Here is a 26,458-nt window from a genome sequence, read left to right as displayed (position 1 = left end):
ACCTGTAAATCATGAGTTATTATCCCACAATTTGCACCCTGAAGTGCCAACTAGGTCATAATGTATCATAGAAAAGAAACAGCATGTTCCTCAAGGACTGCAAAACTTGATGTAGGAAAAGGCTCCTATTTGAATAGAAATAAGGAATTCGGCAGCCTTAACATTGCCCAAGGTGCTGCTATAAGTGATATAAAAAAATTCACTTGACAAAATTCTCTCATCTACCCAGTATTTAGAATTCAGTACTTCTGCCCTATGTTAACCTATATCAAAGTGAAAAAAATGAAATGAACACATTTTCCATTTGCAGTCAATGAATGTAATTAAATGTAGAACTATATGACAAGGATTCAAAGACTCATGAGCAAAAATAGAAAATGTATTAGAACCGTTCCTTAAACTTCCCAGAAACTAGTAGCAGACTTCTTGCAGTGCTGTGCTATAGTGCATCTAGAGTTGCATCACTGCACCTCCTGATTTGCTGCTCTGCAGATGTGTTGAATTGCAACTCTTATCACCCTATCCATTGGATCATGGTGACTTTGAATGATAGAAATTGTACTTCAAAAGAGCACAATGTTGACAGGTCAGGAAAGTCTTGTTAATTACAACACACAAACTGTGTGATAAAAATGGTTTTAGAAATAGTTTTTCTAGGCTCTGCGCAAATTAAAAAACTTCTTTGGGTTTGGGATCAGTTTTCTCATGCAATGCTCATTCACTGCTTTGGAAATAACCCTTCTGTAAATAAAATTGACTTGCCATAGTGAAGGCTTTCCAATAGTACTTTTTGATCCATGCTTATTATGGCAGTGATGGCTATCCTGTAAAAAGATTTTTCTAACCTTTTAAAGAGGTAACAAAACAGACATCTATTTACACAAACTGTATTCCTTTAGGGCGCCTTAATATGTCATTATCAGCTTCCTTTAGTTTCTTAAAAAGGAAACATATAATTCCAAAAAATCAGAATTAAAAGCACAAGCAATCAATTTATGGAAATTATAATTGGTGTTGGTACTAAAAATCTGGTGGTTATTTCCTCCTTCATGGAGATATTAAAATAAATGCCACAGAATAATATGTTGATCCATGGCAACAATTCAACAGACCTAGAATATTAGACACTCTTGAACAGAACCTGTGCTAGAGTAGAGCTCAAATTGTGTGTACAGTTCCTGCAGTTTAAATCAACTTCATACCTGATACCCATTCAGCAGAAAAACTAATCCACATATGTATTTGCTCTGTGCATTTTTTAGTTTTGCGCTACTGTCTAGTTTAATAACAATAGTGACTGAATTGCTTATCCAAAACACTGAAGAAAGGTATTTTGAAAATCACCAAAATGTTCTTATCACTTTCAGGCTAATCTTGTAAGATTCCAATGGATAAAAATTCTCAGGTGAACAAAGACTACTATCAAAAAACAGGACAGCTGCCCATTTATCATATTTGGTTTTATCAAAACAGTAATTTACAATTCTCCACAAAATGAAGGATTGAAGGAAATTATTTTAATTACAAAATAGGAAAATTGATCTTTAACATATACGTTTTGCATTCTTAAACATAATTTTAATGGGCTAGATCGAGACTAAATGAGCAGCACTTAGGTGAAACCAATGGGACAAGTTAATCGTGCGTAAGTACATTGTTTTCAATAGTTTCTAAGTGCAAGACACAGACTGGATCGAACCCAGAACAGTTCTCATAAAAACATCTGCAAGTAAAATATTGTAAAACAGATACTTTCTAGCAAAAGTGTTGTATTAGTCTGAAAAATAATTGTGGCAAAATGTACAGGATATGTATAGACACCTATCTTATCTATAATATATCCAGTTTTGTTCCAACACAGGATCCTTCTGCTGGAAACCTTTGGTAATGACTGGTAGTTTCCCTTATAAATGTGTGCTGTAAAAGGATCCCATTAAAATAAAACAAGTCCATACACTGTTCTCCTTTAGACAATGGCATATTGTTCATATAAAAGGTCTCTGATTTTATAGAAATCTTCACAGAGACAACCTTCCAATCCAATACGTCCAGTTTCAGTCTGTAACAAAACAGAGTGTATGTAATACTTAATAACTTTAGAGCTTTGCCACATTCAGATAAAAATGAACTGTCACACAAGTGCAGACCTTACCCTGCGAACAGCCACCAAGTTGTTACATACAAGGACTCCTCCCACAAATTCAGCTTGAATTCCTTCTCGCAAAAGAACCTGTTTGAAGTCAGACAGCCTTGGCTCATTCATGAAGACAGATTGATGTCCAATAACCTTGTGTATCAAAGGTGCAAACCACAAGTTAGTTGAAAGACTTGGAAAGAATAAAAAAATACCCCTGTAAACATCAAAATAAATTCCCTGCAAAAATCATGAAAAAAGGGAGTAAACCAAAACCATTCCATTACTTAATTCTTCCTAGTGCTGGTTTCATACAAAGTCCAATGGAAACATTGCCTTCATAAGCTTCACTGCAGCGCATGAAACTTGTATGAAGACCATTAATTTCACAGAGAATGACTAATTCTAGTGTTTTATACCAGTGGGCTTTCACTATTTCATAGCAGCATTGATCTCAGTTTTGCTTTCAGAAAACCTTGGTTTTGCATTCAGATTTTTAACCTTTTGCAAGAAGAATATGGCCTAGAAATTCCAGAACCTTTGGCAAAAATTTAGTTAGGTGTGGCCAATTGTTTTCATGAAATCCTAGGAAACATTAATCAAGGTAAAGTGAAATTTTTGACCAATTTCCAAGTGTAAGGAAAAAGTTGGCTAACCGTGGACCAAATGCAGAAGTTGTTTATGCAATATAGGTATGCAATATGTGTATGTACAGAAACAGTGAGTAAGAAGGGGCCTCCTGGGCCACCTAGTCTGACCCCATGGCTTCAGCTGGCTCCACTCATGACATGCCTACCAAGCAATTCTTTTTTAATTACTCAAAACATTTCCTTTGATTCTGGCAAGAGATATACCTATATAGCCTCCACACAAAAATATGAATTTCAAATCTGAAATAATATTAATCACCTCTCTGAATATAAGCCCCCAAACCCAAAGTAACATAGGCTTAGCTGAGTAACAAATGTGATTTTCCTACCTCATTTGGTGGCAAGGGCTCTAAAGTAGGAATGATCTCACTTTCTTCACATACATCTTTGTCATCATCTCCAAAGAGACTCTTCATGGCCTTCTGTTGTGCAACAGCACTAGAATCAGAAGGGGGTGCATCGACTTGCATTTCTGTGTCTTCTCCATCATCTCTTAGTTCCCCTTCTTCCAAAATCACCCCCGTGTCCACTTTTGATACCCGCATATCCAGGACTCCATCTATCCATGCCAGTTCAGCATCTTTAGCTTTACAAAACTGAAGAGAACTGACCAGAGAGTCTTTTAATCTGACCTGGAGTGCAATGTTAAAAAAAGTGAAACAAATGAACCAGACAGGCAGTCCATTTTACAAAAGCAAAATTATTACTTGCATTAAACCGGGGGGGGGGGGGGAGGTGCTTTAAGAAGCCATTTTATCAAGAAAAGGCTTTAAAGAGCACTTTCACTTGGAACATCTATTGTCTTGGGAACATTTGTAAAGGCTGAGATGGTCATCTTGTAACAACCACCCATGGGCTGTCATGCACAAATGGGAGAAAGTGAGCATGTTGCCTGCCATGCACATGCCACTTCTGATTTTGAACAACCTACCACTGGTTCATTTGTAGGTTGCTGGCATGATATAGTTAAAAGGTTAAACAACCCTAAGTTAACCCATGGTTAATAGATTATTTACTGAATGCAGCTCTCATACAGCTCATGACCCTACAAACTCTGACTTGTGAGTTGCTACTGAATGCCACTGTTATGTGTGAACAGGCACCAATGACTAACACAGGCTCATTTTCTAGAGAAAGAGGAAATAAATTTTTATTTATTACATTTGTTTGACGGCCACCCATTATTAGCTTTCTGACCAGCTATTAAATATGACTGTATGATTTCTGCAGTCTGGAGCTGATAATCTATAGAGGAGGCATATTTGGTCATGCAAAAGGATGTGTAGACATTGAGCTAGAATTTGGTTTGTGTGTATCTTTTCCTCTTAACCAAACTGAGGGTTTGGTTTTATAATAAAACCAAATAAAATAAAATAAAATAAAATACCAAATAAAAATAAAATAAAAATAATATTTTATTATGTCTTTGCAATTTTTTTTTGCACAATGGCAAAAGCTAAAGCCAAGCTACTGTATATAATGGAGCCAACCAGACATTAGTGCCAGTAGAAGCAAACCACTTTGTAAAAGGAAGATACCAACAGAAATAACAAGGGCAAAAACTACCATGGATGAAAAGCACAGTTAATAGAAGCACTCACAAACAAAATATGCCTATGTGTGCAAATAGTTAGTCCTTCCTTGAATTGAATAGTTGCCTTGTAGGGAAGGATGGGTATCCACAGATATTTTCCCAGGGGAATAAAGCTGCAACATATTGCAGTTTGTGCTTTTATTTGTGCACATAGCATGTATCACCCTAAGACACCTGTGCACTTTCGTTCTTCGTTTGAGAACCATCCAGCCGAGGAACAAGCGAAAAAGCCCAAATGCACGAACACAGACCAGCTGTCTTAAGAATACCGTACCAGATATTTTGATTGTATTGTTCCCTTATCCTAACATTGACAAGTTTATATGACTTCCCTGGAATATTTTCTTCAACTTGACTACATTGGGGGAAACTGCTCTAGAGTGTATTCACAAATTTGGTGTCCTCTGGATGTTTTGGACTACAACTCCCAGCATGTCTGACCATTCGCTATTATGACTGCAGATGATGGGAGTTGAAGGTTATTTTCTTCATTACCCCTTTTTAAACCAGCTAAGACATTTGCATGGTTTGAATTCTGAACTGCAGCAATGTTCTTTTAAAACTGCATATTTTTCCTGGAGCTGTACATTTTGTATATGGGTCTGTGGTTGTGCATTTTCAAAAAGCACTGATGGCATCAGAACATGGCTTTACTGTTTCTGCTAAATCTGGTGACTTAAGCTGTGACAAGCTCCAAGCACCAGGTCTACTAGGACATTGTCTCAGCTCCAAATCCTGCACTGAGAGGGAGAAGAAGTGGGGGGTGGGGGGAGAAGAGTCTCTGCTTTCGCCTCTGCAGGAGTAAAAAATGGCTGGTTATCTTAAACAAAGAGAGACAACCCATTCTGGCTGTTAATGCACTGCACTACTGCTACAGTTAACTTCACAGTCCCACCTGAATTTCCCTAAAATCTCAACAAACCAAAAGACTGTGAAGACCAACACAGTAGAATTATCTTATCCTAGCCTATCCTATCCCCACTAGCACCCAAATGGAAATAACTGAGCTACTTTGCAGAAGTGGAAAAATCACACATAGGCTGCCTCTTGCAATATAGATACAATAATGATGATGACCTCGATTCACACACTATGGCAGGGTAATTTATTTTTTATAAACTTAGAAAAATATTAACAAAAGCCTGACTTTAAAAGTTTATGAACTCCCGCCTTTTCTGTTATGTTTTGGGTTTTTTGATAGACATTCTAACTCACCTATACTAAATTTCTGGATTTTGAGATTGCTTGTAAAAACTGCAATTACTTCCTAACAAGAGAGTTCCCTAAAAGATTTAACACATCCATTGCTATGACTTCGTTCATTGGATAATAGCACTGGAAGTTGGGAGTGGAATAGTTTTTCACAAAACAAATGAAAAGAATAGGTGCTGCAAGTTTTGCCTCTCATATCATGGATTCTACAAGAACAAGAGACTTGTTTTTCTTTTTCTTTTTTTAAATTAAGGCTGAGAATCTGGAGATCGTGGCTCACAGTGTACACATAAGACAAACTGATTTGTATGCCACCTTCTGGTTAAAACTCTCCCATAGCAGCTTCCATATAAAAATGCAATGTATAAATAACCATTTTCAAAACCCATAACAGTAATAAAAAATTATAATACCAAACATCTAATCCTGGACAATACCCAAATCAAATAATTACAACTAAATATGATACATAATTAAAAACAATTTATCTCCATAACCCCAATAACTTATTTTAAGAGAAACAATTAATTTCCTGGAATTTTTTATAAGTCAAGTTAAGAAGGGGCCTGAAGCATTCCAATCACCACAGCCTTCCACAAATGTGGGACCACTGCTGATAAGGCCTTGTCCTTATGCCTACCAATCTAGGCATTCTTACAGGCAACTATATTAGGACAACTTTGGATGCAAATCGCAAAAGTGCAGCTAGGTCAATACAGATAAATGTTGATAGAGATTTTTTGTACCCAGGTCCCCAATGTTTAAGGCCTTACAGATCAACAGAGCTAAAATTGGTCTGAGAAATGCACTACCTGCTAGTGCAAGAGGTACAGTACAGATGTTATGTGATCAATCAAGCCATCTCTTTACCAAGTTGTGTGTCAAAATATAAAAAGAATTATTATTTCCTACTCTAAGAGGACAAATCGATATGCATGTGTTTGACATACAGCTAAAATAAGTTGTTAATGTCAAATCTTTGTTACCCAAGTCCACACCCTTACCTGGTATATGTGAGTCTCACTGGTTGCATCTACAGTTTCATGCAGTTTGGGCATGTAAACTTTAATGTCCTTTCCACCAAAAGCTCTACAGGATTCTGCAAGATCTTGACTGGCTTCAGGTGGTCCATGGACAATGATCAATTGCCGTGGTTTCATCTGATTAATTATTTTTTTAATGGAGTCTCCATCTGAGCGCCCTTCATAATCTATATATGTAACTCGAGCTCTACAATTCAATGTAAGTAGAGAAACAATTTAACAATCCATTTATTGAATTTGTTAATGATTGATCTGAATATAAAGAAGAAACTCCAAATGCTTCATGATAAAACAAACATTAAAAACACTAAATTGAAAATTATTTTTCTGTAGCTGCAGAAAAAGAACAAAAATGTTACATAGCAGTATACTTTGATAGTTACATACCATTTTATGGTACTTAATGGTGCCAAATCCAACCCTATTCAAAAACTTTAATAGAATCACATCACCCCACCCCACAAAGCACTTCCAGATTACACATATATGTATTCTCAGATGTGTTCAGTGTTAACTCCTATTCATTTCAATGGGTTTACACTAAGTAGGACTAATGCTGAATATAATGTCCCAGCTTGCACATAACAATTCCCAGGTTGTCCAGCTCAGGAATCACTGGAACTAGTGGCATCAAGTGAACATGCTGCCTCCATTCACTTGTCATTTCTGTTTTCAATCAACAACCCAAGAATGCTCACCCCAGTCCTGTGTCATTAATGTGATAGCCACAGCTTAAACAACTCAAAGCTTGACACAACAACAAACCACGGGTGATTACTAGATACACTCTGGATTGTTTAACCCCTAACCAACTCAAGAGTTCCAGGTCTGAACTTCGCATTAAAAACCCAGGAACAGGGCATTTCTTGGTTGATTGGAACTGATGAGCATATGGAAGAATAATTGCTTCCTCCTGTACTGAGCCTCCTCTGAAGCTAATATCTGCATTGGGATTTCCCCACAAAGGGGAGAAGTTAAATTCCCTTCTATGCCTGATCCTGCTAATTTTCAGTCCACTCCACCTTTTAGAAAAAGCTTTACCTAGGATTCCTGAACTGTTTGGCCTTGAGCTAACAAAGGCAGATGAGTTGCAAAGGCCTGACTTGCATGCAACCACCTGACTTGCATGTAACCAGGTTTTTTTTTTTTTAAAGTCTGGGATAATGATTATCAAACTCTGGATAATGACTTTTTGTGAAGTAGAGACAAGCCAGAGTTTTCAAGTTCATATGTAATACTAATCAAGCCATGGACAGAATATTTGTGGCTTGTGCACCCATTCCTCGTGGCAGGAAGAACCAACTGGGAGTGACTGATCCAGGTGCATTATCACATCGGTTTATTTACATTTCCCCATGATTTTAAAAAATCTTTGGTTGCCACTGCATGTGAACTGTGCCACTGTCAAGCACTGGGCTCAAAAAGACCCACTGAACGTTATTTATACGCTGACAGAGCCTAAACATGACTGTGACAATAGAAGAAACTTTATACACATCAGTATAGTGTATTAAATACCAACAGAATATTCACATTCAGTTTTAGGTATCATTAGATGAAGCAATAGCATCACTATATAATCTGCAACACAGCCACTTTTCATTGCAAGAGTTCAAGTGAAAATGGTTAACTAAAAGGTAGCTGGTAGAGACATATAAGCCAACCTCCCCCAGCCTGGTGACCTTCAGATATTTTGTACTACAGCTCCTATCAACATTGACCACTGTCCCAATTGGCTTGTGTTCATAGGCACTGCAGCCCAAACCATCTAAAAGGCATCATGTAGAAGAAGCAATAGAAAGATAATGCAATGTTAAATTCAAGAGAAAAGTTTCACAATCCTCAGGAACATCATGGTTTCTATTTAAGTTTGGATCAGGTAGTTTCAGCTGGGGAGAAAGAATAGACTGTAGTGCCCTAGCCATCATCTCTAACTGCTAACAGTGCCCTCCAGCTGCAATCAGTCTCAATGCACTTACTTTATTTCCATGGATTCTGTTGCTGAAATGCATTTGGTAGGAACATCTGATAAATCCTGGTCCATAGGTTCCTCTCCATTTGTAAGTCCAGATTCTAATTTGTTCTTTTCCTCTTCAGTTGCCTGAAGTTCTGGAACAAGGAAATCTTCTGGTCTAAATAAAAGATTATTAATAGTAAATTAGAGAAATTTCAAACCACTTGAGGCACTACAGTGAAGAAAGACAATATATATATAAATATGTATTTACTTACATATTAATAATGCAATAATGTTCCAGTATATTGTTCCATTAATTATATATTAATAATGAAATAATGTTCCATTCATTTGCAAAACCTAGTACTGATTCATAACCAAGGATGTACTTGCACAAGATTCAAAGGTACAATATTTCACTCATGCAATGGGGCATTTCCCACATTTCAATCTGCTCTGGAGAGCCGCTTCAACCAGCCTAAGCAGATCTGGGAGTACACAGTGGGCTGCAAGGGTGATGTGTAATCCATTCTAGCAGTGTTTTCTGTTCCACTGTCTAACAGACACAAACCTATTTAAACTCAGTTTGTTTCTTCTGGAAGATGCTTTTGCTGGTTTTAGAACTGAGATATAGTGAAATATATGCATTCTTAATTGCATTTTTGAAGGCAAAAAACTTAATGTTCTTCTGGATATAAGATGCATACTAAATTTTACACATATTAAAATAATCTTTTTTTCTCTTTCCCACATACTTGATAATCTCTCCATATTCATCCCATTTAATCCTTTCTTCTGGAGCAGGAAACATAGGATAAGACTTTTTGGCCTGTTTGAAGAAACTTCCTTTCCGGTTTCCTTCACCTTTCATCATGAGGTCATGTTTAGTTTTATGAACAGATGGTTGATCTATGTCCTCTTCATTATCACTCTCATCACTGGAATCAATATCTGCTCTGAAACAAGAGTCCAAAATGAACTGTTTGTAAAAACCAAAAGTAAACAAATATACTTCTATCCTGAACACTAATCAGATCTACAACCACAGAAGAACAGAAATGGATATAAACAGGCATACAGCCTCTGAAGTTGAAGGTGATGTATAGCCAGCCACCAGGACTAGTAGTCATCAACAGCATTAGCCACCATGAATTTATCCAATTCCCTTTTAAAGCCATGCAAGTCAATAGGTATCAATACCACTTGAGAAATCTAATTTTACAGTTTAACTATATACTGTGTGACAACATACTTCCTTTAGCCTGTCAAGAATGTCCCACCATTCAACTTTGTTGCTGATCCCAGATTCCAGTATTCTGAGAGAGAGGAAATGACATCTTTCTGTGCACTTTATCCATATCATGTTTACAATTTGTACAACTTTATCGCTGTCCTCTTATTCACCTTTTCCCTAAATTGCTTTATATGTTGTAACATTTCCTCACAGGGAAGCTGCTCCAACTCTTTGATCATTGTGATTGGCTTTTGCATTTGGTTCTATGTTAAAGTACTGAATGTCCACAACAATTAATTGAACCCGTAATTCTATACTCTCCAGAGAAAGTTAGTATAGAAAATAACACACTAAATTGCTACTTACACAATGTATCATACCTTAGTTTTTGAAGTTAATTAAGCTATCAAATCTTAACCTGTTATAGGCATCCCTGCCTTAAACAGCATTTACATCAGCTACTGACAAGTGATTTTATGATTTCATTAAATTTGATGAAAGTTCAAGTAAGTTTAGAATTAGGGTGGTTACATGTAAACTAAAAATGTGGTTTTCTTGGTACTATAGAAATTTATTTTAATTATTTATTTGATTTTATTTTTATGCTGGCCGTATTAGCCATAAGTAGCTCACAGCATAATATATGAAATACTGGTACTTAAGTGACAATATAGTATTTGCTAAAAAGGTTGTTTTGACCCATTTTCAAGAACAGGTACTGTGGTAGTCTATAAGCAAAAATACTCACTCTTTGGACTGTTCTAACTTTTTAGCTGCCTCTTTTTTAAGCTTTTCTTTTTCCAGATATTCTTCAAGTTCCTTTCCTTCCAGTTTGACCCTTTTCCTCAACTAAAAGAAAATGTATCAATAAGGAGGCATGTTTGCAGACATTAGCAGTAAAGATCAGGGTTTGTGATTTTTTGATACATTTTCTAAAAATCTAGTAGCATTATATATCCAGACAGAAACATCAAAATAACATAAAGACTCCTATCCACAATGCCTCATATCTAATACAAGTTAACCTCATGGAATTTAATAGTTTGTCTTTAGAATCAATCTTCTACATTCTTTTACTTTGTAGCAAAGTATTCAATCTAATAAACTGAAGATGACAAATTTAGTGTGATAAAATCTGGGAACTTTTAGGGCTGTTTCAAGCATATTTTATATGTACGTATGCACAAAATGCAAGCACTGAGCAAATGTTTGAGGTCTGTATATTGTACAAGAACATATACTAGAAAGTGAGGACTTCCTGTGGCTTCCCATTAATTGCTGAAACAAGAGAACAGCTTTCTTTAGTTCTAAGGAGATGTAGTATTCAAAAAAGAGTAAAGAACAGTGGCAACACACTTAGCTCTCTTTACAGAATGTAAACTTTACATATATTTGAGCAACAGGTTACTTTTCTTAAACAAGCCTAACATATGAAGTAATATCATCTTGCCTCTATGTCTATCACTTTTTCAGAGGGATTATCTATTAGAAACCGTGCTAGTGTTCCTGGAGTGGTTCTGTATGTCAAAATGATGGAGTTCTTAGGGTCCTGACACCACTGTATAAACAGATCTCTTGAAAAGCCACAGTCCAGATCTGGCTGGCTGGCAAGGACAACTTTGGGACTAGGAACGCGAGCTAAATCTGCAAGTCCATGGCAGAGAGAAAGATGACGAAACTGAAAAGGATTGTTCCTCTTATCTTCAAAGCATCTCATCAATTTGTCACTCATCCATTCGACCTGTATGTGGACAGAGAAATAATTGGTATTTTTTAGCACCAAGATACAACCTTTAGTAAAGTAAATTCTGACTTGGCAGTTACATTCTGGTAGCACCTATGCATGCAGTGCATAATTTCAATCATCAAATTTTAAGTCAGATCAAAGTCTTTGTACAACAAGGAGGAATTTTCACATGTACCCCACCAACAGCCTCCCTTCTTGGATTTTATCTTAGCTGATCTGCAGAATTAAAAATAGTAAGGAATACTAATATATTATCACTTAGCTGCACAATACTATTTATTCTAGTCTAATACTATTTATATTTTAATGATAGTTTTAATTGTCTAGTTGTAATTTTGCTTGAGAAGGAAGGACTCCCTGGAGAAGAGCCTAATTCTGGGAACAATAGATGGCAAAAGAAGAAGGGGACGGCAGAGGATGAGGTGGCTAGATGGAGTCACTGAAGCAGTTGGTGTAAGCTTAAGTGGACTCTGGGGGATGGTGGAAGACAGAAAGGCCTGGAGGAATGTTGTCCATGGGGTCATGATGGGTTGGACACGACTTTGTGACTAACAACAGCAGCAAATTTTGCTGTTGTATGTCACCTAGAAAGCCTATCTGAACTACTTGGTGGCTAAATATAAATATATATTACCCTGTAAAACACTATAATTGAATGTGGACAAAGATTTGATTTAGCGACACAAGCAAACTGAGTAATCTATTGTCAAAACAAACCTGAGATTTTGAGAACTCCACAACATTGTAGCTGACATTATTTAAAAGTGCTAAAGAATAGACTCCTAAACCAGCATCTTTTGTCCTCCATATTTGATCAAGCAGCTGGGCAAGTTCCAAAACTCTGCCTGCAGTGTCCACAGCTATTAGGACATTTCCATCTCCTCTCAGAGTTTCCAAGACATTTGCTGGAGACAAGATGACAAGTAGATGCTTAGTAATTAATAGTGCATGAGTCCTAATTCACATCTATATACAATAGTGATGTGCAAATCAACAGGTATAACTTTCATAGGTAAAATCATGCAATCCTTGACACATAGCTAGGCCAGAGAAAAATCCTCTTTTCTAGAAATTAGTATGTGTGCATCTTTGAAATATAGCTGGAATTAACCAGGTCCCATTCCAGAGAGGGCTATTTGACTCTTGACAGATAATAGCATCTCAAACAAAGTGCAATTTACACCAACCCACCCCATCTTCCTCCCCTCCTTTGAAGCATCTTCTTTCTGCTTTGGTATGCAGGCAGGAAAGATCACACCATTGTAACTTTTTCTTTTTACCTCTGTAACTTATTAGAAAATGTTAACTATTTTATGCATAACCTTTTAATGATCAATGTATAAAAGGGCCAACTGAGGGCTGCTCAGGTGAACCATGTGGAACAATTAACTGGCAGCAGCTTATGCTCAAGATTAAAACTTGTAAAAGAAAACCTTCCCCTGTTGTGTAGTTTGGGCATTTTCCACTGCAGGACATGTATCTAACTTGGTCAACAGTAGGGTTTTTCTTAGCAAGAGGGAAAATGCTATTAACTCAAGGGTTAGGTTTAATCGACCTGCAACAATTTATTGCATTAAAAATCAGTCTCCAAATCAAATTTTAATTAGTTTAAACCTGCCTTTCTCCACCATCCAAAAGTAGCTAGTAAGTGCAAAAATACAGCTTCACACCGTATTACCTAAAAATAGAAAAGGTTTTTAAAATGAAATTTGTGACTCCATATTCCTAAAAATTGACTTACACTCTAAATTACAATTCTAAAAAGGTGATTTCCTAAAGCCCTGCAGGGAGTGCCTAAGCCTTTGCTACATAGCACTGAGGCCACAATGGGAAAATACATAGAATGTCTCCTGATTGTTCTTACCTTCTTTAAAGAGGAGAATTTTTGTTAATTTTATTATGTGTTCATGTGGGACAATTCACTCATACAAATATAAATATAATAAAAAACAATTCTGCAAGTATCTGCCTGAGCACATAAAAGCAACTTAGTAACTTCCCATTAAATGGGTTTTATAAACTTGTGAAAGAAAACATTTTTTTTAAAACATGCACAAGATATACATCTTCAAGTTAAGCTTGTAAATATCTCAAGCCTTTAATTTCAAAAAATGCAACCAGGGGAGTGAATCTCATCCAGAAAGCAAAATTGCATTTCTCATTTTCTTGCACCACATGGAAGCTAAGATTTAAAAGTCTGTTAAAAGAAATAGTTCTCCATTATTGGTACCTTAGCTGCTATAGCAGCATACATACTTAGCAGCTGTTCATCTCTTTGCTTCCGTCTTGGCTGTACATAAGTAGCATTAAAGGAATCAGTAATGAGCAAAGAAGGCCTACTTAACATTTCCAGGGAACATCCATTCAAATGGCTGAAATATAAGAATTTCAGTGCTCAAGTTAAACACAGATGAAAAGAAAATTAATATATAAGTCTATTTTCCTATTATCCATTAAGTCAGTTTCCATAGCAAATAAAATTGTATTAGGACATGATCAACTTTATCACAATCCCTCTTTCATGTGTATATTTTTGCCATTATTTATACAATATTAATGCATATGGCACCTAAAATGGCATTACACAGAAACAGTCAAATCCCTGACCTAAAGAAGATTGCAATCTATAAAAGAAAATTGAGGACAGAGGGAGGTCAAGGGAGCAAAAAAAAAGGGGGGGCGGGACAGAACAATGTAAACAAATGCACCTACCAAAAAGTCACAAGAGAATACACTTTGCCACGTTCACATGCTAAAAACCTTATTAAATGTACCCCAACATGGCAGATGTATTATTTACCATATCCTAAGCTGTAACTGAAAATTTACGTTACCTGAGATGCTCCAAATAATTTGTCATGTGAACTAAAGTATCATGTATCAGAATAGAAGTATGATGTGTAAAAGCCAAAAGCATACCAGAAAATATTGGGAGTACTGCCAGCACATCAACCAGTGTACTTGCCAAAATGCTTTACAGAGTGCATTTATAGCCCCCAAACATTTTAAGAGGGGGCCATAGGATTTTAAGATTTCCAAATCCAAGGCTGGAAACTGTGCTTAGACCTAGGGATTGGAGCTCCAACTACCATTCCCTGGGAAAGAACTACGGTCAACTGAATAGCTGTTCTCCGAAGTTAGGAAAGCAATTTTGCAGAGAGACAGAAGGAGATGGGAAGGGAGGTGATAATACATGGTGTTCTGGGGTCTATGAAACCTCCTTCCCACTCCTTCTAAAATGTTGCCACTGGACAGCCAAAAACAGTCATCTAGCAAAAATGGAGATCAGCAGGAATGAGGAGGTGAGGATTGCCATCACTTATTCCTCCTGCTCTGAATTTGATGAGTGTGAACCTCCCAGTTGAGAGGCTATGTTCAACTCCACAGAACTGTGTCCTTAAATTCTTTAACTATGTGGTATAATTTATTCTGTTGCTACTATTAAAAAATTAGAAGTCAAACTACTACAAATAGTTCACCCCTAGTTTAGAATAACTTGATTTCCCCACCCACGCTGCATTTCACAATGTTTTAACAGGTCAGGTCTTATAATTTAAAGAAGGGGCAACTATTTTCCCAGCCATCCCTGCCTTCAGTTTTTACCTCTGTTCATGCAAATCCTTGCTACACAGAAACCTGATAGATTCTGCATAATAAATTAGGCTTGTAAATAACCACTTAGAACATGTTTAGGGGTTTGTTTGTTTTTTAGTTTGTCACATGACCATACAGGAAGCTTTTATTAAACTTTTTGTAAATTTTTTCTTCTTTCAAGCCATTGAAATTCTATTTATGTCTAGCAAAGGCATGTGTGGATATATGTAGCCTAATAGCTTCCGTGGTATTTGCAAATCTAAATTAAAGTGTTTTTAGAAATCAGAAACATGAAGCAAGAACAACAATATAAGCAGGAAAATAGTAGCATTTTATACATACATCTCCCTTTTGTGGTTGAAGTCAACTGCATAAACAATTTCTTCTTCTCCATCTTTAACTATCTTCCATATTGTACCTCCTATCATGTGGCCTGCTGGCAATGGGGTGATGGACAAGCCATGCCCTTTCCCTAAGAGAATAAGGACAGCATTTCAGACACAGCTATGGAAGGTTTTCTGTAGTCCACCTTAACCTCAAAGCAGTTAAAATAAATGATTGGCACTGGAATTATTGGCAAAGGCAGAGCACTTAAAACTGTGTTTTAGAAGCAACTGTAGTATTTGCAGAGACCGGGTTGAAATGTTCCACATCAACTCAGATTAACTGAGATCAGTTCCTTATTGTTCCCCTTCTCTCCCTGAATTGTTTCCATCCAGTTGGCCATTATAAGAACATTGTAATATTTAGAACTGGCATCCGAGTCTACTTCTTTCTTCATTCCTTCTCGTCTCTTTCTCCTTTTATGTTTTTAGACATTAGAGGGGTTTGTTTTACTATCAATTTGTAAATGGTTCTATAAGTCTTTTCAGCTGATGTTTGGGATAAAAATTTATTGTAGTAATTACAGTCCATCTTCGAAAACCAAAGGACAAAATAAACTTAACCTTGCTAACAGATGTGCAGGTTTTCTCACTTCTCTTTCTGGGGACAGAAGGGCTGGTTTGTTAATATCTGCTTAATACTAAATATGCGACTGGGAAATGGCTGGATAAAGAGCTAACCAAATTCATATGAAGTGTTTAATTTAAGCAACTATGTCCTCCTTGATGACAAAGTGATGACAGGCATACTAAGTGACTCCAATACACCAAGTTAAAGAAAAGTGATATTTTCCAAAATTAGTATGCTAACACCTTCGTTAAAGAAATGTACATAGCAAACATATACAGCATGTTTACATTTTAGGATTTTAAATAAAAGAAACTTCCTCAACAAAAAGTACAACCATAATAGAAAGTATTCAATTTTTCTAGTATATTTTAAATATTCTAATGACTTGCACTTAATACAAGGAACATTACCTAGCAATTATATAACACTACTCATCATAAAAATGTACCATGAGCTGTCCACGATTACCAATATTGCACATATGCATAACTAAGCTAGCACACTGAGTTAGAGCTACTGCATATAAAAGAAAGCAGATAATAAGAGTTTAAATAACTTTGACAATTCTCTAAAAAAAAAATCACATCTATTTTTGAAAGAGGTGCAAAAGAGGAAAAAACATGCTCAGACTGGACACCAAACCATAGTTAAGGCTATTTAGCTATGGTCTCTTTCCCCACCTGGCACCTTCCAGATGTTCTGGACTGTAACTCCTGGCATTTCTAAGGACTGGACATAAAGACTGCAGCTAATGGGAGCTGAAGTTCAAAACACCTGGAAGGTACCAGTTAAGAAAGGCTGACCTAATGTCTGAACTGACAAATCACAGCAGTAGTCATTATTCTGTGTCCAGAGGCCACTGCATCTAAAGACTGGTGTATGGAGGTGATGGAAAGTAAAATCAAACAGCTCTAAAACAGTATTTATTTCACATTTGCATCAGTAAGTAAGGGCTAATACAATGATTTGCCATTATGTCTGCACCACAGAAGCCAACAACCTTACTGAAGCTTACTCAGAACAGATCTAACATAACCTAATTTCCTGTTCATGGCTCATGTGCTCTTCACTCCCTACTCTTCCTTGTTCTGAATTAGTGCCACAGTTAATCAAAACCAGAATTTGTTTGTGCCATGCAAGCCAGAGTAAGTTCTGGGGAACAAGGGAAAAATATGTATATGAAAAATCAGGGAGGGCAAAAGCCTATGGAATATTCCAGGTCTCCATTTTTTATTTTTTAGATTTGTATCCTTTTTTCTTATAATAAACCCAAAGCAGCTTACATCATTCTCCTGCTCTCAAACTTATCCTCCCAGCAACAACTCTGTGAAGTAGGTTGGGCTGAGAGTCTGCAACTGGCCCAAAGTCACTCAGTTGACTCCATGGCCAAGTGAGAACTAGAACCCAGATCTCCTTACTTCCAGACCCACACTCTTAACCACTATGCCACACTGGCTCAAGAATCAGAAAACAACAACAACAACCTAGAAGTACAAAGGGAAGAGGACTGAAACAAAATCTTGCAGTGTGGAGGGTTTGTTTTCAAAGTATCAGCTGTTCTACTCCATTCTGTTCTACTAGTCCATTTTCTTTTTTCTCCATCAGTCAGCATACTGACGGTCTTTTCTCCCCACCCTATCTGGAGTATGAATGGGTGGGTATGTTATGTATTCAATCCCAGTTAGATATGTCCAGTTGTATTAAACTACTGAAATAGCTCCACTGATTTCTATGGGCACCTCTCACTTCTATCCCTGGACTCATTAAAAATAGTTGCTTGGTGTAACTAGGAAACAATTTATTCCAACAATGAAATGGTTCTCTCTACATTTAAAAAAATAACTGTGTGTCTTCCTTTTCCATCCAGTCTGTTCAATTCCCTCTCTCACTCAGTAGTCAATTTTTGTTCCTCTCAGTTACTCAGTGTTCTGTGCCACTGAATTTTTATTGGGCTGTTTGGAAGTTCAGCTCATCCGTTAGAGTTTCTTTTTGCCTCAGCATGTCTGTATCCCAACTCTGGGATTATCAAATCTGCTAATCCCTCCCTCATGTGGGGTTTTCACGTTGATCTATGCAAACATGGGAATGATTAAATCAAAATAAATGAGATGATTTAAGTGGAGTGATCCATTTTAGAAGAAACACTATTCACTTTTATATTTGTTACTACTATAATATACTACTGTAATAGTTTCATATACACAGTACTCAACAACTATTTCCTATGTCTTTTGGGCACGGGAGGCAGTCGACCCAGGTAGCTTTAGCTTTGGACAAAACAAACATCAAACACCAGGCATAAAAATAACAATGTATCAATTAAACAAATCTCTTTTTCACCTTTCAGATTGACTATCTGAGAAAATTTTAGTTGTTGTATTTTATCAAAAGCTGCATCCACATCATCCAGGGTAAACAATGTGAAGTCTTCGGTATTGTGCCGTGACTAATCAAGCCAAAAATAAAACAAGAAAATACTGTTAGACATAATGATCAGGAAAAGCTTTAATTATGTGTATAAAAAATGTTTCAACTATACCTGATAAAGATCATACATGAACATTTGACCCATTTTATATACTGGAATCGTTGCATAAATAGCACAGTTTAATCCCATCTTTCCTACTGCGTATGGGAGTGCACCCAAATGCAAAGGATCAGGATGTGAAAGAAGTACTGCATCAACCTGGTGGACATGCCTACAAAAGAACATCAACAGGAAACTAATTGCATACTGTTCAAATATTTGAAAATTAAAAGACTTCTGTGATTATATAAAGCACATTGTTTAAGAACTGTACTTGGGAATGTTTTTAAATCCAAACTATGGCTTGAATCTTGAGTTCCTTTCCATGAATTCCCATCAGCTAACTGTGGATGAGAAGCTCTCAGTGACATAACTGGGGAAAATTTAACTGATTCCCCCTCCACAATGCAGCTCCGTAAGTCATGCTTCCCATTCTGCTCCGGGGAACTTTCCGAAATGGAGTATGTGTTTCTCTGCAGGGGAGATTAGTTAAAATAACCACTCCTCCTATGCATTAGTAGGATTCCCCCACTGAAAAGTGTCCTGTGAATCAAAGCAACCTTTCCACTTATGAAAGAGACACTCTAAATCCAAATCATTCCTTTTTAAAAAACTGGGTAGAAACAACTGAGACCAAGGATGGTTTCATAGTTAGTTGCAATTTAATTTTGAACTGGGCAGAATTGATAGGGAAGAGTGCCCTCTTTGATCATGCACACATAGGCTCAACAACTTGGTTTATAATCATTCAGTGACCACTCACCTATAACACAAAAGCAAAATCAATGAATACAGACAAATTAAGCATACATCATAAGCCATTCTTGCAATTAAAACAGAATCACCCATACATAGTAGTACTGCATATTTGCTCCTATTCAGCATGCAGAACACTGCATGTATAATATCCACATGCAGAACTCAAAGCAAGAGACTTGCTTTTGTTTTCTAAATGCATGGGAACACATAGTAAGTTGGAGACAAGGTGCAGTTGTCCCCATGCTCATAATGTCTTTACTCTGTGGATCAGAGTAAATGCATCTAATTAGTTACTCATTAGCTGGTGCATATATTTTTTCTTTATATTCTGACCCAGAAGATTTTTGCTAACATTGTTGCCACGAACAATTTAAACATACTGTTGGGGTATTTGTAACAATTCAGAAGCAAACATAAAGGGACTATTGTGAAAATTTTCAGGACAGCTAACTTCACATATGAAAAGAAAAAAAAATCATATGTGAATTTTATTCACATAAACACAAGCTGTTTATTATACACCTTGCATTTTTACTACTGGGATCTGATCACTGAAACTGCCCATAGGTAACCACTAAGATCACCTTATATTAAGATATATAAAATGCAGTAATTACAAAAAGTGTATTAGAATTATTTACAAAGGAACAGCATGGTAATAAAGCCAGATTCTACTTACTTCCTCAGGGAATCAATGATGTCCATGGAAAAATTCTCATCCCAGCCACAATCCAGCAGAAAGCGAAACTCATCCACCTGGAGTAAGTAGCAGAGTGCAGATTCTTCTTGCACCCCTGAGAGGGTGGTTAGCTTGATAATTGATGTCATTTTTAATCCAGAAAATGCTCAGGAGAAGTAGTTACAGTAAGAGAATAAAATGTGCTCTAAAATCCAAAAATGGTATATTTATAGTTATGCTGAACATAAACTGCACTGAATTTTAGAAATTCTATATTATCTATTTATAGTACATTAAATGTTATAGGTATCACCCACACATAACTGTCCCTAAAAGTCAATCACAGGCAAGCATGCAACACCTTGCAATAGAAGTAGAGTTAATTTTAACTGGCATGGGTTGCCATGGACAGGGAAAAGGCTTAGCCTATAGCAATTGCACAATCAACTCTAGATTAGGAATGTTAAAAGTCAAACGAGAGACACTATCTGACCTGGAGAAAATAAAGAGAAGGTGAAAATAATATACAGAAAAAATATACAAAAGAGATGAAAGGATGACAGACTCCTGTGGAGGAATCCTATTAGAAAGAGCATGCAATATTAAAAAATGAAGTGAAAACTGCTCTGAAAGTACATGGAAGGAACAAAGCACATCGAGTAGACAGGATACCAATAGAACTATTCCAAGCTGAAGAGAATGAATCAGTTCAAATCTTAATGAAGGTATGCCAACAAATATGGAAATGGTCCACAGGCTGGAAACATTCCATACTTTCCAATGCCCAAGAAAGGAGATGCAAAGGAGTGCAGCAACCATAGAACTGTTGCACTAATTTCCCAGGGCAAGTGATACTCAAGGTATTGCAACAAAGAATACAACACTATATGGAGTGAGAAATTCCTGACATTCAAGTTGAATTCTGAAAAGGAAGAGGTACTAGATATCACACTGTAAATATTCATTGGCTAATGGAGTGCACCAAAGAATTTCAGGAGATGATCAGTTTGTGCTTTATAGACTACAGCAAAGCATCAGATTGTGTTGATCACAAGAGACATTTGAAAGAAATGAGAGTGCCTGAGCACTTGAGCATCCTGATGTGTAACCTGTATCATGAACAAGAAACTACTGTTACGATAGACTATGGAGAAACAGTATGGTTCCCCTTAGACAAAGATGTCAGACAAAGGTATATTTTATCTCTCTCTTCAATCTGTGTGCAGAATATATTTTAAGAAAAGCTGGGCTAGAATCAGTGGAAGGAGTGAAAATTGGCAGATGATACATCAATAATTTAAGATATGTAGATGATACTGTGCTATTGAGAGAAAGCAACAATGACTTGAAACAACTCCTGATGAAAGTGAAAGAAGAAAGAAAAAGGCAGATGAAAACTAAGAAAACAAAAATCATGACTATAGAAGTATTTCAGAACTTTAGTGTTAACAAGGAAGAAACTGAAACTGTGAAAGATTTTACATACCTCAGCTCAATCATCAACTCAAAGGGAGATTGTAGCCAAGAAATTCAAAGACTGAGACTTGAAATAGCAACAATGAAGGAACAAATTAAAGTCATCAAATGTAAGAATGTTTAATTGAAGACCAAGGACAAGATCCTGTTGTATTCCCAATCACTGTGTGTGGGTATGGAAGCTGGACAGTAAAGCAAGTTGACAAGAAGGAAATTAATGCATTTGGAACATGCTGCTGCAGAAGACTTTTGTAAATACCCTGACAAAAAGACAAACAAGTAGGTTCTAGACCAACTCAAACCAGAGCTTTCCCTGGAAACAAAAAAATAAAAAGTAAAGTAGGGGGCATGTACTTGCCCCATGCCCATAATGACTTTTCATCTGAACCAAGCTATTTTGTCTTAAAGCAGGTAATTTGTTTCCATGAGTTCCTGAAATATATATACTCACCCATCACACACATACTCCATTCATCTTATTGGTTTGTTAATGAGTACAAATATTTTCCTTTTAACATTTATAGTTACTTGTTTCTGCCAAATACATAAAATCAAGCCTGTTACAACTTAAATATTAGAGCATAAGAGGCCATTAAATGTATGCAGAGGCACTATATGATGCTTCAAGGCAGTGGTGCAGAACTCAGACACACAAGTCCACTTATATAAGAAAAATCTTTCATTCAGATATATATGTTTCAATTTGGATCAAGGAAACTGAAGAAAATCGAACTGAAAGTGAAATATCACTCTCTGATGACAGGGTGTAGGTTCAACTTAGAACCTGACAAACCATTCTTCCCAAGTCTTTCACTGTAGTAATTCCTATTTTCTCTGTTCCCTTACCCTTGTCATGAAGATGCACTTTCCAAGATGCATGTATGAATCATGAGTTTACTAAAAAGTGACCACATAGGTGAAGAAAAATTAATTTATTAACTACTCCACCCTAGGCTTCAATAACTGGATTTGTGCATGTGCAAGCCATCGTAAGGGTTTTTTTTCCTATGATAGCCTGTTATTCAAACATTATTATCTCTTATAGCAAGTTGGTATTTGCATCCTAAGATAGATTTTATACACTACCAATTACATTCCTGCCATGTTTGTGTTATAGCATAGCACTCAATTTATTTTGCAACAAATTTAAGACAGCTTACATGGTCCTCATCCTCTATATTTTATCCTCACAACCACAACTACGAGGTAGATTAGCCTGAGAGTTAGTGACTGGCTCAAAGTCACCCAGTGAGCTTCATGGTCTGAGAAGGACCTTGAACCTAAATGACCTAAGTCCCAATCGAACACCACTACACTGCCATGTAAGAGCTAGCATAAAACAAAATAAATCAGCCTGAATTGTTTTCATCTAAATCCTCAAGGGATTAATCTAAGAAACACGAAAGCTACTATATACATGCAAGTTTGAACTACACTAAGTATTAAGAGTTGAACTCCCTATTTTGCACAATAGCAGCATTGTATGATAAAATGTCTTACCTCACCCGATGAACACATGTGTCAGGATGCATTCCTATACACATAACTATGGATAAACTAGACATGACAGCAGCAGACCTGTACATCAAAAAGTGGGTTGTCACTCAATCTCAGTAAGGTGAGTGCATGTGTACAGCAATTTAAAGTGCAATCATTGCAAAAGGGTTAAACAAACAGCCTCTTGCATCTCTTTGTGGGGCTCCAAGACTTAAAGTAAATACAGCTAGGGTAATAAAACAGGTAGGGAAAAGGAAAATTTCCCCTCCAGATCTGAAACTATCCTCAAGTCAAGATTTCAGCATACCCTTCCACCAGTTCCTTGGTAGGCTTCAAAATACTGTCAATGTCTTATTTTTGATCACGTTGGGATGCTCTGCTGCATAGGACCAGACTGTTAAAGGATGACTCCTTGACAGGCAGCTGTATAGGTTACATGGCAATAAAGCTACTACGCTCCCCTGGAGCTGGATCTTACTGCTGCTCTTCCACTAAATGCGACAAAATCAAGCAACTGTCACCCACCCACGTTAAACATCTAAATGTATGTATTTCGGGTTCATTTACACTTAGAATCCTATCTTTTGCAGCTTTCTCTGCTTTAGAGTCACTGGGTTCAATGGGACTTGCTTTCTAGTTAAAGATCTTAGGATTCTGTGCTAGCCAGAGAGCTCAGGAGCGCCTTTCAAAGGATTGGGCTACCCGCCACAATACACGTGAGAAGCAGTCGCAGGTTCTCTTTGCCTGGGCCACAGAAAAGAAAGCCCTTCTGTCTCAACCTCCCCGGCAGTCGCGACCCTAGATACCCATCACAAGAAAGGCGGGAACTGGTAAGTCATGTTTCCTCAGGGATGTATGTGAGCCACATTCAGGGAAGCGGGAAGGGAGTCACTCTGCCTCCCCCACCCCACGCCTCGTTGCTTCATGTATGCCCTTACCTGTACAGTAGCCCCTCGTTAACTCCCAGCCCCTAAACCTATCGAAGACCTGACAGGCCAAGGGGAAGAAAAAAAGAAACACGAGCCTCCTCAACCACACTCAGCATTTCTTACAACCGCCGCCATTTTGATTCGGGACAGGGAAAAACCGGCAGGCGCTCTGGGAGGGGGAGGAGCCTCAGCGGAAAGCAAACCGGTTCCCAGACTGTACTATCGGTCCGCTTTAGAGGTGAAAAACAGATTAAGGTATCGGTAGCATCGTAATTAAAGTACCCGTCTGCATTCGTCTTTCGATCCTTTTTTCAGACGCGTTTGAACACTGTTAAGCGTGCTGTGAGTGGCAGAAATTTTTTTCCACCCTCCCTTCCACCCTCCCTTTCTCCCCTGGCTCGTCTCTGTGAATGGTTCCTCCCGACTCGTAGAATGCTTCTGAGTGCCCTTCGTTAGGCCTCGTCTGGTCGAAGGCAGGTTTAGGCCTAGTGACCGGTGGGAGTAGGTATCTTTTGAGAAAAAGGAGGAGTAAGTGGCTTGGAAGTCAAAGCGGGGAAGTCGAACCGGGGGATAGTGAAGTAAATAACGGGGCGAGGGGGATTGTGCGAATTCAGTTTTTCAATGTTAGGTATAGTATGTATCCCGGGGCTGATTCAGATTAATTTCCACCCTCGATCTTACACTTGCTGCTTTTATGGATGCGATTGTACACACACCTTGAGGCTGAACTTAGTTGAAATGGGGCTTACGTCTGAGTAGGTATGAGTAGGGTAGATATGAGTAGGGTAGCACCGTAAAGCGGGGTAGACCCACAGGTCTTGCTCAGAAGTTGTGCTAATTTTAATGGTGTGTACATTCGCGAGAGTGTTCATAGGACTGCAGACTTATTAACTCTGCAGTGCTGTACCTGTAGTTCTTTTAGCTGATATTGTATGGTAATTCTGGTATTCTGTGTATCACTACCCACTGCAGAGATTTGTCCGTTTACCAAAAGGTTTAGGGTGCAATCCTATGCATGTTCAGGCGAAAAAGCCCTACAATTCTCAGCATTTTCCTGTGAGCCAATGTGCATACACTTGAACCCATTGCCATAATTGCTTAATGGAATTTCTAGACGGAGACAGAGTGCCATAGAATATGGGCAACAGCAGGAGAGGGTTGTTCTGGTCAAGCCCTGCTTGTGGCTTTCCCCATGGCTATCTGGCAGACTTGTGTGAAACTGGATGCATGGGATGCAGAACTAGATTGACATTTAATCTGATTTAGCAACACCCTTACATTATTTCAAATTAGAATGTCCACATAATCCATGTCATCACCACAGTTTAATTACCATGACTAAGAAAGAAAAGAAGTGGAGAATCTTAGGAGTAAATAATTTGTATAAAGTGATACTTTTGAGGTTTTTTCTGCACCCTTAATTAATCTTTATTGACTGGGTTTTTTCCATTTCAGTCATTACAAATTCACACACAACATCTATAATTTATACCAGCATCTGGTATGTCTATTGCACATGGATCAGATGTGACATGCTTTTTGCATGGCTTGTAGTTTTTGGATTTTATTGTTTCAATTTTGTGCACATGATTTTTATGAAAAAATGGTTAACTCAGTGCCAGCTCCAGTTTGCTTGGTGTTACCTGGTAGTCCTTGTGGACTAGTGAGGTTTATTTGGCAGTAGGCAATCCAAACAGACTGAAGGAAATAATTACAAGTCATGTTTTCTACAGGAGAAAAATTCTTACAGATGATTTAAATATTTTGTTCTGCTTGACATTTGTATTTGTCCTCTTTCCTTTTAGTAACTATGGTGAATATTATTCAACTTGTACGAGATCACTGGCCCATGACATTGGTTCCTTTAGGATTTGTGCTGGGAATATACTTTGACAGGGTGAATGATGAGAAACTGGCACTCTTCAAAAACAAGAGCAAGTTATATCAAAGGTTGGTTATGCAGAGTAAAAATGCTACCGAAACTACATAGATTAATACTACTTTCAAAACTATAAACCTGCTTTTTTCTGATGAATTGATATTTGTGGAAAGCTTCCTAAAATATGTATATAAAAGCTATCCATGCTCTGTACCCTGCAAGGTTGCATTACTGCAGTATGTACAACATTTTTAGCTGCTGTTGAAGATGGTTTGGAATTTTCAACTAGTACAGATATGGTTGCTAGAATTCTGCCTGCCCTGATTCATCTTACTATATCAATTTTAAGGGTTTTACTGGCTGTTTACTTCTAAGCCCTGTTCAAGGTGTTGTCATTTAAACTTCAAAATCCTGAACTTCTTCAGACCCAAATAAATAAAGGAGCACTATTTTCATGAATAAACTGCCTGCATGTTAAGATCAACTGCCCTAGGCCTTCCTGCAAGTATCTCGTCCACTTTAGTTGAGGCTGTCATGAACCAAGGAAAGGGTACTTCTAGCAGTAATACTCTGGTTGTCAAATTTTCTCCTCA

General features: G+C 37.4%; 2 protein-coding genes across 9 annotated transcripts in view; one reads left to right on the top strand and one right to left on the bottom strand.

Moving 5' to 3' along the window:
• Positions 1 to 1,495: 1,495 nt before the first annotated feature.
• CPSF2 (cleavage and polyadenylation specific factor 2) lies at positions 1,496 to 24,140 on the bottom strand. 2 transcript variants are annotated; one of them, XM_044437094.1, is made up of 16 exons: positions 23,996 to 24,140; positions 23,061 to 23,138; positions 20,085 to 20,289; positions 18,659 to 18,818; positions 18,460 to 18,565; positions 15,508 to 15,637; positions 13,828 to 13,943; positions 12,289 to 12,476; positions 11,275 to 11,565; positions 10,573 to 10,673; positions 9,346 to 9,546; positions 8,613 to 8,765; positions 6,595 to 6,820; positions 3,114 to 3,416; positions 2,153 to 2,287; positions 1,496 to 2,059 (listed from the first exon to the last, which is right to left on the bottom strand). In XM_044437094.1, exons 3-16 carry the CDS (start codon positions 20,231 to 20,233, stop codon positions 1,967 to 1,969), a joined length of 2,352 nt encoding a protein of 783 aa, XP_044293029.1. In that variant the 5' UTR covers positions 20,234 to 20,289; positions 23,061 to 23,138; positions 23,996 to 24,140; the 3' UTR covers positions 1,496 to 1,966. The 2 variants fall into 2 exon arrangements, with proteins under 2 accessions (XP_044293029.1, XP_044293030.1); XM_044437095.1 differs by lacking the exon at positions 23,061 to 23,138.
• A 22-nt stretch (positions 24,141 to 24,162) lies between these two features.
• The window catches only part of NDUFB1 (NADH:ubiquinone oxidoreductase subunit B1), a 3,526-nt gene continuing 1,230 nt past the window's right edge, over positions 24,163 to 26,458 (top strand). The window contains exons 1-2 of one of the 7 annotated variants that reach the window (XM_044437104.1): positions 24,163 to 24,241; positions 25,792 to 25,936. In XM_044437104.1, coding sequence (XP_044293039.1) covers positions 25,797 to 25,936 — 140 coding nt within the window. In that variant the 5' untranslated portion in view covers positions 24,163 to 24,241; positions 25,792 to 25,796. Of the gene's footprint in view, positions 24,329 to 24,352; positions 24,515 to 24,545; positions 24,565 to 25,791; positions 25,937 to 26,458 lie in introns of those variants that run through there. The other 6 variants (XM_044437100.1, XM_044437099.1, XM_044437098.1 and 3 more) reach the window with 6 other exon arrangements.

This window comes from Varanus komodoensis, unplaced genomic scaffold (assembly GCF_004798865.1).
Source record: "Varanus komodoensis strain SLA01 unplaced genomic scaffold, ASM479886v1 scaffold3, whole genome shotgun sequence".
NCBI lineage: Eukaryota > Metazoa > Chordata > Lepidosauria > Squamata > Varanidae > Varanus > Varanus komodoensis.
This window is presented reverse-complemented; position numbering and strand designations above follow the sequence as displayed.

Bases quoted from the DNA above. Each gene is read 5' to 3' on its own strand.
- CPSF2 (XM_044437094.1), bottom strand. From the start codon at position 20,233: ATGACATCAATTATCAAGCTAACCACCCTCTCAGGGGTGCAAGAAGAA. The intron at 10,674-11,274 runs GCAAGATGATAT...ATTTTCTTTTAG, and splicing joins AAAAAGTGATAGACATAGAG to TTGAGGAAAAGGGTCAAACT. The intron at 2,288-3,113 runs GTAGGAAAATCA...TTGATACACAAG, and splicing joins AGCCCTTGCCACCAAATGAG to GTTATTGGACATCAATCTGT.